At 42.5% G+C, this 12,179-nt stretch overlaps 1 protein-coding gene across 1 annotated transcript in view; it reads left to right on the top strand.

The window, feature by feature from the left end:
* Positions 1-10,507, top strand: part of LOC145391717 (zwei Ig domain protein zig-8-like) — an 89,972-nt gene extending 79,465 nt beyond the window's left edge. Inside the window, exon 8 of the mRNA XM_080266257.1 lies at positions 10,398-10,507. Coding sequence (XP_080122383.1) covers positions 10,398-10,507 — 110 coding nt within the window. The remainder of the gene's footprint in view (positions 1-10,397) is intronic.
* The last annotated feature ends 1,672 nt before the right edge of the window (positions 10,508-12,179 follow it).

Here is a 12,179-nt window from a genome sequence, read left to right on the forward strand (position 1 = left end):
AGCATGGAGATCAGGTTTTGATTCTGCTACCAGTTCATGGGCAACCTCTTCAAGCCAAGTTTAGTGGCCCTTATTTCGTGGAGATGAAACTCAGTGATGTCAACTATGTCATCGCCACACCAGATTGTAGAAGGAGCAAGCAACTATGTCACATCAACATGCTAAAGTTATATCACAAGTGGGATGAAAATAATCCAGTCTGCACTGTAGCTGTTCCACCCGAGTCTGCAAGTGAAGCTCTCCCATGCAGTATGAGCCTGAGTGATAGTTTGGGGAAGAATCCTGATATCATGAATGATCTCCAGACTAAGCTTTCTCATCTACCACCCAAGGAAAGGCAGGAGTTTTCGGCATTACTGCAGGAGTACCCGCAAGTGTTCCGTGCCACTCCAGGAAGAACCACTGTGTTGATGCATGATGTCGATGTTGGAGACGCAAAGCCAATTAAATTGCCTCCTTACCGTGTGAACCCAGTGAAAGTTCCTCTCATCCAGAAGGAGCTTGGCTACCTGTTGGACCACAAGATGATTGAGCCCTGTCAGAGCGAGTGGAGTTCTCCTGTCACTTTGGTCCCTAAGCCAGGTGGGTCACAGCGGCTTTGCATCGACTACAGACGTGTTAATCAGATAACCAAAACAGACACTTACCCTCTCCCTCGTGTGGAAGATTGCATAGACAAGATCGGAAAGGCTAGGTACATAAGTAAGTTTGATTTGTTAAAGGGATACTGGCAAGTACCTATGACTGAACGTGCTAGGGAGATCTCATGTTTTGTGAAATTAGGAGGGACTTTTGCATGTTCTGTAATGCCATGTACAGATTGTTTTAGAGTAATAAGAAATTTCCTTTGTAAATTTCTTTTTTCTTTGTGGGGAGGTGTTACATAGCCTATGATTTCATCATCCTTTGTGTGATTTTTAACGCACAGTTGCTGCATGTTTGATCACGAGCGTGTTCTGCCTCAGTTCCCCCCTGCTACCGTTATAGTAGATTAAGTCGTTCTCTCTGTTGTCCAGAGCGGGATTGTGAACTCTATGTCCCCATGGCTTTCATTTGCGCGTCCTTCTCACAAGTTTTATCAAGCTCTCCTGGCTCCTATATAATGAGCTCAGTCTCTGCATCATTGCCACTTAGATCTGCTCCTCATTTTGTTCACATCTCTGTCCTCCCCTGTACAATTATTATTATTGTGAGTGCTCAAGAAATCTCCAACCATCTAGCAGCTGTGTGTAATTTGAGTATAACTGTTGTTGTATTTTTTCTTGTACTGTGTAGCATAAGGTTGATTCTTAGGCCTAGTGAGGTTTTGATTAATGTTGGGTTGTGTCAGTTATTTTTTATAATAGTTTGTATCTGTAATTATTTATCTGGCATTCACTGAGTATTATCTGGTATCTCATTTTATCAGGGCTGACTTAGATAAATTTACTCTTGCTAATTTCGTGTTAATAGAGGCTATTGCAGTTAACCATATATTTAACCTGTTTATTTGCCATTACATTATCCTTATGAGTTCTGAATGTTTTGTTGTTAGTTTGTGCATTAAACTTTAACTTGTAATTTTACCTAACTCTTTTGTTTTGAACCTGGAACTTTACGGGACAGTAGTGACTCTTCGTATTCTCACTTAAAGTGTACATTATCTTTCTCTGTTCCGTAACAATATATATATATATATATATATATATATATATATATATATATATATATTTAAATCCATGCATATAAACATACACACTTTCACGCACACGTACATACATATATATAATAACTGTTATTTTATTTTTTGTATTTTTATTTATATATATGTTTCTAATTTTTAAATATTTTTTATCTTACATTATAAACAAAAATGCCTTGTCTAAAGAACCTAAAATTTATCACCTAACAGACAAATCGCTAACCTATACTAAATCCTAAATAATCAAATAACTAGACCTATACTAATGGTAAGAATACCTCGACCAAGAGAACATGATCGACTGCAGATATGTACAGTAATGCCTGTCGACATTACATATCTGCACTCATCACCTGGGGCCATTTTCACAGTCGTCCCCAACCTTTTGGGCCCGAATGTGGGTCGGGCCCGAACCAAAAGCACCTTTGGATTTCACAGTTGCTCCGAATGGCTTTCGGGAGCTTACTAACGTGGGGACGTATGCCCGTGTTGATGCGATAGGGTTGGTAGTTCTGGTGGCGAAAACACTCTCTATATGTAGAGAATATTCAGAAATTGGAATGTAATGAATGTGATGAATAACATGGCTGGAATATCCACTTCACACAGTTCTTGATAATATTTTCAGGAGTGAAGATATTCGTAAGAATGCAGCAAAAATAACGAATAGGAAACGTCATCGAATTAAGAGCTAACTAACGGCAACCTCACCACACTCCTACTTGAAATTGGAAGTAAGCTGAATCCTGATGAATGCCATGTATTGTAAAAAAGATTTAAGTAAAAATAACCATGAAGTAACATGTATAACGTTTAATGAGTGATGGTGCGGTATATAATGGATATACTATTAATACATGAACATTTTCTTCTCTAAACGGGGTGTTAGCTACATCAACTTTTACACTGGGCATCAGCTATTAGAATTTTCATGAAAATATGCATTAGACAACGATTCTTGTATTTCTTTCAGGACCGTTTGTTGTGGAGGCTCCACCAGTCTGCGAAAGGCTAGTATTCGGATACAGTAGAAAGTCTCATAAAAATACACAAACATATATTTCTTTTCAATACCGGGTGTTTTTTTAACCCAGAAATATTACATTGGGTATCTAATATTGAAATATTAATGAAAATATGTTTCATGTAATTATTCTTTTCCTTTTTTGCTTTCGGGACTGTCTGTTGGGGAGGCAGCAGGTCCCTCAAAAATGTTCCAGTAATTTTGTTTGGGCCGTCCCGAATACCGTCCCCAACAGAGGCCTCGGAAGGCTGGTAGGGGGCGACTGTGAAAACGTAAACGTGTGTTTGGAGGCGAGTAGGCTGTTGGGGACTGCAATGGGGATGACTATGAAAACGGCCCCTAGTGACTGTCAGTCGAGGCACAACCTAATATAGGGGACATCAATATATGAGAGGGAACCAGACGAGTCAGGAACATTTCATATACGTCAGCTGTCAGCCCTATTTAGAATAACTTAAACAAGATGGTATAATGTATTTACATAATATGTAAAAAAAATGAAGTACCTCGCCCAACAGACCACCACCGACTTCAGGTGCCCAGTACCTATCTATATTGCACTCTTGCACTCATCAGCTGGTGACTGTCAGGCGAGGAACGTTTTTTTTTTTTTTTTTTTTTTTTTTATGTGCGACTCTGGGCATAGGCTTCACAGCCTGCTTTCAAGGCCCAGTAGTCCTCCTACGTACCGTACACCTCTACATGTCACCGCTTCGGCACTAACACCCATCCATATTGAATACATGCTAGGGCTGTCTCATACAGGACTGGTGTATTGGTATTAGCGGGGGTATTTTTACGACATGTCGGCGGGTCTTCTGGTAGATCAGTAAAGTCTGATTTTTATGAAATTCAAATCCTTAAACTGTTCCCAGCCCCAGCGGGATTTGAACCTGGGTCCGTTAGGATTACAGGCCACCTCCCTACCAATTGAGCCACCGCTTGTGGTTTAATGTAGGGGACATCTATATTAGAAATAGATCAGTGGAAGGAGGAAGTATTTCAAATTATGTCAATTGTCAACCCTAATTAATAGTACAATATATATATATTTACAGTTGATAAAAACCATAACCATACCTTAAGAAAGTCACATCACTCTGATCAATCTGGTCTCTTTCAAGAAAGCCATTAATTTATCAGTCATAACAATGTCCCCATCACCCAGAATCGTGGAAAGGGTGAAGGGGACGTTTGCTGCACCACAGTAATTTATAAGCGAAACGCGTTCACAAATAAATTGCCAACAGCGCAGAATGATATGACTGATAGATAACACCGCATCACAGATGTCACAGTGCAGTGGGAATCGTCTTTCCATATAAGGTTTCATGTGTGTAAGTATAGTGGCATTAAGCCGTAAACGATCCAACACTTTGTCTTCCAGGCGACTGGGATGGTTGGCAGTGTCCCAGTCGCCCAGGTATGGCTTACATGTTGGAATATTTAGTCTGGTCCACTGACCTTGCCACAGAAGATTTATTGATTTCCGAGAGAGAGACTAGACCGTAGATCACGAGGCACGTCCCAAGTCTCCTCGAGCTCTGTAGCTGACTTTGCAAGTAAGTCAGCCTGCTCATTGCTGTAAATACAACAATGACCAGGCACCCAGATCAGAGTGAAGGACTTGTTGCACGAGAGCAGTTTATTAATAACGCGGCCCTGGATCTCTAAAGAGTCCATAGTGCAAGATGCAATTGCCTGAAGGGCTGATTTTGAATCTGAAAATATGACAAATGAGTCATGCCGAGAATTTAGAGCTTTGTCAATAGCAAAAAGTTCGGAGGTAAACACAGATGTATGAGTTGGCAACCGATACCTGAGAGCACATTCAGTCGACCACACACTAACATCCACACATTCACTCGACTTGGAGCCATCAGTGTACAATTGGTGGGACCTCAAGTGATGAATGATGATGTTACGAAACAAGTGGTGGAACTCAGCCTCCGGCGCCTTGGTCTTTGGTGCTGGGAGCCATGATACATCAACAGTAAAGCCGGGTGGCTCCCAAGGTGCTGTATTTTTAAACACCAACTTGTCACAGTCACTGAAGTCCACACCAAGCTCCTGAGTCAGTAAGTGGAGGCGAACGGCAAGTGGCCGACACACACCCCGCATAAGATGTTGGTGTTGACGCAGGGGGGGTTCAGGCCACATTGCCGATATTACATTTTCTCATTGTCTGAACACCGTAGGACAGGGCCAGATGGTCACAGCGAATATGGAGGGGAGGCACATTCGCATCCACTTCCATTCAAGCTATACGTGTACACTGGACGGCTCCAAGACACATTCGCAAACATTTATTCTGTAACACATCCAACCTCTTCAGTGTTCCATCGGATGTCAAGCCATACACCTGTACGCCATAGTCTAGCTTCGATCGAATAAGGGACTTATACACCATTAATAAAGATTTTCTGTTGGCACCCCATGTAGTACCTGCTAGGTACTTGAGGACATTTAATGGTTTATCGCAATGGGCAATCAAATTATTAACATGAATTTTGAACTTCAAACGACGATCAAAATGTATTCCTAAAAACTTTACAGAATTTCGAAAAGGTACCGCCTGATTATCCAAAGTTAAGCACAAATTAGGTACGTTGTGATTAGTGAAGACTACAGCAGCACAGTTAGGGATGGAAAAATTAAATCCCCACTGCAAGGCCCATTGGTGGACGGAGTCAAGGGCTGCTTGAATCCGCCCAGCCGAAAATTGTGCATTACGGAAAGAGTGCCATATTGCACAATCGTCAGCGTAGAGCAAGTATTTAAGATTCCTCGGGATGGGAGCTGATGACAGGATATCATTGATCATAATCCTAAATAAAATGGGACTAAGCACACTTCCCTGCAGCACCCAGTTTTCCTGGATAAATATATCCAATGTTACGTTACGGGGTAATTTGACAAAGAAAGTCCTGTCCCTTATGAAATTTGAAATAAAAATAGGCAAATTTCCTCTTAAACCATAAGCATAGAGCTTCATTAGTATACTGTGTCGCCATGTCATGTCATAGGCTTTATGGATGTCCAAAAACACCCCTATCATGAATTCTTTATTGGCAAATGCCTCTGAAATACAATGCTCCAAATTCATTAAATGATCTCGTAAACTTATGTATTTACGGAATCCACATTGTTGATCATTTAACAAATTCTTCGACTCTAAAACAAAAAGAAGCCTATTATTAACCATATGTTCCATGACCTTACGTAGACAAGAAGTCAGCACAATAGGACGAAATGAAATGGGATTCATAAGATGACCAGCCTCTTTAGGTATCGGTATGACGCTTGCAAGCTGCCATGGGTTTGGGAACGTACAGAACGCCCAAATCTTATTGTACATTGCTAACATCTTAATCAGGCTGTCCTGATTAAGATGCTGGATCATTCCGTACATGATGGAGTCTGGTCCAGGGCTGGTGTCTTTACATGATTTAAGGGCAGTGAGCAGTTCATCTAACATAAACTCTTGGTTGTACAGGAAGTCTACGTCTTCTGTGGCAAAGCTTAGCATCTGTAGCTCAGTCATGCGTTTATGATGTTGCAAACGCGGATCATAATTGACTGAGCTACTTACATGAGAAAAACTCCTGGCGAGGATGTTAGCAACGTCCATGGGATCGTCATAGATGGTGTTATTAACCTGCAGGCTGGTAACAGGGATATACAGGCCTTTATTATTTAATATTTTAATAGTGGACCAGACTTTACTGAGTGGAGTAGTTCGATTCAAATGACACAAAAGTCCGCCAGGAGTCAAGTTTGGCCCTTCTTATTCTCCTTACCTCAGTCCATGCCTATTTGTATGCAATAAAATTATCCTCAGTAGGCTGACTATCGAAAAATCTGTATCTCCTATTGTGTTTCCTTAATTCTTGTCGACAATCCGGCGTCCACCAATGTGCTCTATGTTTTGCATGAACTATAGAGGTCTTGGGAATAGCAGCCTCAGCAGCGTGTATTATGGAATTAGTGACATTTTCGACCTTAACGTCTGTGGTCTCCCCAGATATATCAAAATTGGCAATCCTTGAGAAGGCTCCCCAGTCTGCTTTCTTATTGTTAAACTTTGGAGGTGGAGGGTCCAAAACAATGTCACGTGTATAAAAAAGACAAATGGGTAAATAATCACTTCCCAAGGAGTCGTCATAAGGGTCCCATGAGAAATCTTGATGTATACCAGGGGAGGCCAGAGATAAGTCAATGGCCGAAAAGTTACCAGTACGATCATCTACATGAGTCGTTCTACCATCATTCAGAAGATTGAGGTTGGACTGTAGTATTAGGTCGGCTACTTGCTCCCCACGACCATCGATCCTCAAGCTGCCCCATTGATAGTGATGGGCGTTAAAATCGCCCAACACTAACTTATTTCCAGGCTTATGTTCGAATAGTGAATTCAAAGCATCACTATCAATGGGGCCATGTGGAGGACAGTAGAGAGAGCAAATAGACGGATACATCTTATTAAATTTTACTCTGCACGTGGCAGCTTCCAGAGTAGAATTTAGAATCACTTCTATTTGTGGGTGTGATTTGTGTGTGTATATGGCAACTCTGTGACCTTCATATCTTCTGTACGAGTGGTAGTGTTTGAACTGGGGAGGCTCAGGATGATCCACCAAGCGCATCTCCTGTAAATAAATAACGTCTGGCCTGTGTCTAGAAAGCAATATTGCTATATTATGTAATTTATTCCCAAGAGTCCTACAATTCCACTGTACCTGAGTGAATGCGGCGGTTTAAGATTTACATTGGGAGACAATGTGCTTAGTCTTTTTATGTTGCCCGCCGACAGGCAAGCGACTACCGGGGGACCTATCCTGGTGCTTGCCGACAGAAACCTCCATTTGCTCATCAATAGTGAGGCTTCCAGAGCCTGTTGAGGAAGAGCTACCCTTTCTCTCCCTCACTGGACCAGGAGCAGGTAAGACATGAGGTCGTGACTTGGTAAGAGTTCTCAAGTTAGTTTTTTCAGGCTTGTCTGACTTCTGTTTAGGCCGTACTGCCAGAGAAGTAGCAGCGGCCTGAGAGTACGAAGATGGAGCTGGGGCTTTAGAAGACGAGTCGGAATGTATAGTAGGAGCAGATGATGGTGCAATGTGAATGACAGGAGCGCTGGGGTCTGGATCAGTCTGAGTCTCCACCGTGCACATCACAAGCCGGGACATAACCCCCGATGCATAGGAGATATTAGGCCTGGGAGTCGCATGGAATTCCCTTACCGTCTTCCTGGCATCGTAATAGGATATGCCCTCTGTGGCTTTCACTGTGCAGATCTCTTTCTTCTCCTTCCACTTTGGGCAATCCCTCGGGGAAGTGGAGTGAGCACCCTTACAATGAAAGCAACTCACAGACTCTGACATGCGGTGTTCAGCATCATGACCCTGAACTGCACACCTACCACACACTGATTGAGAAGCCCGACAAACCTTTTCTGCATGCCCATAAATCTGGCATTTAGAGAATCTAAGGGGATTGGGAATGTAGGGTCTAATATTTAGAATTTCATATCCCACTTTGACATTTGAGGGAAGTGAGGTCCTTCCAAAAGTTAAAACAATAGTCAAGGTCTTCTTCCTGATGCCTTTCGTAAATATTGTGATAAAACGTGCATCAATAACATAATGACCAGTTATTTCCCGTACAATATCGTCCTCATCCCTTACCATGAGGTCCCTGCAAGTTATAACTCCCTTGCAGGAATTCTTGGAGTAAGGGGTCCTTGGCTCGACATCGTAGCAATGAAACTTACTTAGCTTAAGCAAATCTATAACTTGGCTTGGATTTAGAGTTTTGATGAGGAGGCCTTCAGAAGCAAGTTTTTTAACCTGTTCAGCTTCATCAGCGAAGCCGTCAATTACTTTCTTAGTGAGAAAAGGATCGAGACTAGCCAGTGAGGTAGAACCAGCTGTGTGTAGGATTACATATGTAATATGGGGGAGGCGGTGGCTGAATCGGTAGAGAGGCGGCTTGCAGTCCTGATGGACCCAGGTTCGAATCCTGGCTGGGGCAGGGGACAGTTTAAGGATTTGAATTTCATAAAAAGCAGACTTTCCTGATCTACCAGATGACCCGCCGACATGTCGTAAAAATACCCCCGCTAATACCAATACACCAGTCCTGTATGAGACAGCCCTAGCATGTATTCAATATGGACGGTGGGTGTTAGCGCCGAAGTGGTGACATGTGGAGGTGTAGGAGGACTACTGGGCCTTGGGATAGGCTACTGCCCCCAAGATATAGGCCCTGAAGCCTTTGCCCAGAGTCGGACACATAAAAAAAAAAAAAAAATTATCTACAGGGATGTCGAGTGCGGTTCTAGTCCGGAGGCGGTCAGTCGTGACGTCAGTCAGTGAGACAGTCGGGGGTCGGTCAGGACCAGGCGGGGAGGCGGAAAGGTCGTCTGGCATAGAAGCCACTTCCCCCGTTATGTGGAAGTGGGAAGGAGGAAAGAAAACAAGCAAAGGAAAAATAACCCGGGGCAGAACACCTAAGTCTGAGATTGCCCTTTCAAAAGCACGCCACAGAGCAATCACTGGGGGCGACCCTCCATGGGCGAGTAAGCAAAGGTAAACTCGGTATAATGGTACAGACACCTACTATACCTAGCTATGAGGGAGGGGAGGAATACGAGGAACTAGCTAACCTAGTCGCCAACAGAAGGGTGAAAAAAAAAATAACTAATGCCAGTGAGGCAACCCTATAAATCTAGAGAAGAGAGCACACGAGCATACATCCACTCTCTTCTCGACCATCCATGAAAGTCCTTCTGTTCTGTAATGTTGTGATGTGGAATTTAGATGATGTGCCGACGGTCGTGAAAGTATTGTGTGTGTGTGTGTGTGTGTGTGTAGTAATGGTGCAAATAAAACAATGGTGGTAGTGCGGTGGAGTCTTGTAAGATAGTAACTGTGACTGTTTTGGTAGTGTGATGTTGGAGGTGAGTAGCTGTGACGCTGTTAGTGTGGTGATTAACGAGCAAACTAACTGTGGTTCTGTGGTGAGAGTGGTGTTGACGTGGGAGGGTTGTGTGGTGTTGTCGTTTGTGATTATGGCGGTGTGGAGATGAAGAAGATATTATCATTGCTGTAATGTGGTTATGATGCTTGAGGTAGTTGTGGTATGCTGTGGTGATTCTGGTGTTATGGTGATGATAGCATGGTGTTGGTGTGTCGTGATAGTAAATGTATTATATGGTCGTGATAGTGTGGTGATAGTGGTGGTAGCGTGGTGATGCATGTGATGTCCTGGTGCTATCAAAGTGTGGTAGTTTGGTCGGCGTGGTACATTTCCAGTGTGTTGGTGGCGGTAAGGTGGTGACAGTGGATATGGAATGCTGGTGATAGTATTATGGTATGAAGGAGTTACTTTCCCAATGCAATGTAAGCAGTTCTGTGGCAGTGTATATAATTTCGTATTCAGGTAAGACTGTTGCTGACACATTTACTACAACCGGTGTAGTAAGCTGACGTCTTTTTATTGTACTTTGAATAGCGTTTGACAATTTTATGTAACTTGTAATTGACTCTTCTTCACAAACAAGGTAGAAACTCTTCAGTAACATCTCTATTAACATGATGTCTTATATTCTTATTTTTGCCAGACCATTTAACTGAACTCGGTATGTTTTTTGGTCCTAAGTAATACATTAACACAGTTCTCTATACCCTACAGGCGAGCACCCTGCAGCGGTCCAGGGCGGAGAGAGTACCCGCGTCCACTGCCATTACCTGCTGACCCTCCTATTGCTGGGGACTGCCCTGTCCTCCCTCACACACAGATAGTTACCCTTACCCTCTTGCGTGCACACACACACACACACACACACACACACACACACACACACACACACACACACACACACACACACACACACACACACACACACACACACACACACACACACACACATACCTCGTATATCTTATCCTAACCACCCAGTCCTAGTATAAGTATATTGACATAAACCGAGAGTGATAACCCCATCCTACTTAACTTGCAGTGTCAGAAATAACTCTAGTGTCACTTTGTATTTTTGTGTATGTGTGGGAGTGTACAGTAGACGCAGGGCACATCACACTGCAGTGCAACTTATCCATGTTTGTTTTTTGGTTTTATGGTTACGCTATGGTAATGAAAATAAGTTTTACTAAATAAAAAATTTGATGGGAAGATGATCAAGATAATGATAATAATGATTACTGTTTATGAACTATAATCAAACACCAAGTTTTTATTCAACTAAACTTAACGCTCACAATTAATGAGCTAACTCTGAATAACATAGTCACTGCTGATGACTATTACGTCCATGGGGGTTTGCTGTAATTACAAACATAAAGAATACGAACAGCAGTGACTACAGAAAAGTAACTAATTTTAGATTCCACATACCCAGAGATGCGCTATACAACTGACGAAGTAACCTCTGAGGGAAACAGTGTGATGTTCTCTTTACAAATACAGGGTGTAAGAAAAGTATCTGTGCCGTAGGGGACGGGAAATGTAGCACTGGATGGCGTGGTAGTGCTTGGTGTGGCTGTATGTGGTGTGGCTGCGTGTGGTGTGATAGTGTGTAGTGTGATAGTGTGTGGCAGTGTGTGGCGTGGCAGCGTGTGGTGTGGTAACGTGTGGTTTGGCAGCCTGTGGTGTGGTACTGTGCACTGTAGTTGCTTGTACTGTGGTAAGTTAAGGCGTGACAGTGTATTCTGTGGCTGTGTAAGTGTGCCAGTGTGCAGTGACAGTACGAATATGAGGTAAAACGGTGTAAAGTGTGGCAGTGTGGTGTGGCAATGTAGTGTGGCAGTGTGAAGTATAGCAGTGTGAGGTGTGGCAGTATGAAGTATGTCAGTGTGAGGTGAGAAAGGTGTATTAGAGTCATCTATCGCACAGTTACAGTTCTACCCCCTGTACACCACCATGTGACTCTACGTCTGGTTGTGCACAAACTTTTCACTAGGCCTGTGTTTTGATGTACGTAAGGTTAATGTGAATCGTTGTACTATTGTTTAAAAAGTTAATGTGATATCGTACACGCTTTCACACGCCACTACTTAATGAACGTGTATGAAAATTTAACCTTAAGTCTATGTGCTAATCATCAGAAACAAAGGAAGGTGTATGAACAAGAACTATTTTTCACGGATCCTATTGAACACATCGAGGAAAAGTCCAGCCTTTTCGAGAGATCTAGTGTTCAGATAATATTGTCATTATGGTTCAATTGCTGCAGATATATCTTAAAGAAAACTAGCAAGTAAGTTATTTCTTAAAGTATAACTCTGGTCCATACAGAATAGACACTCATGAGTTTTAGTTATGACAACGTTTTATAGAAGAAAAATATGAAAGTAATGTGAAAAATCCTCGACAAATGAAATATAAACTGGATTGCTTTGCTGGTATGCCAGACGGTTCACTGATAAATGGAAAGGTTTGAAGAATCTGTTGCCTGGT

This window comes from Coenobita brevimanus, chromosome 2 (assembly GCF_032717465.1).
Source record: "Coenobita brevimanus isolate Jiangsu-jjx chromosome 2, ASM3271746v2, whole genome shotgun sequence".
In the NCBI taxonomy this organism is placed as follows: Eukaryota; Metazoa; Arthropoda; class Malacostraca; order Decapoda; family Coenobitidae; genus Coenobita; species Coenobita brevimanus.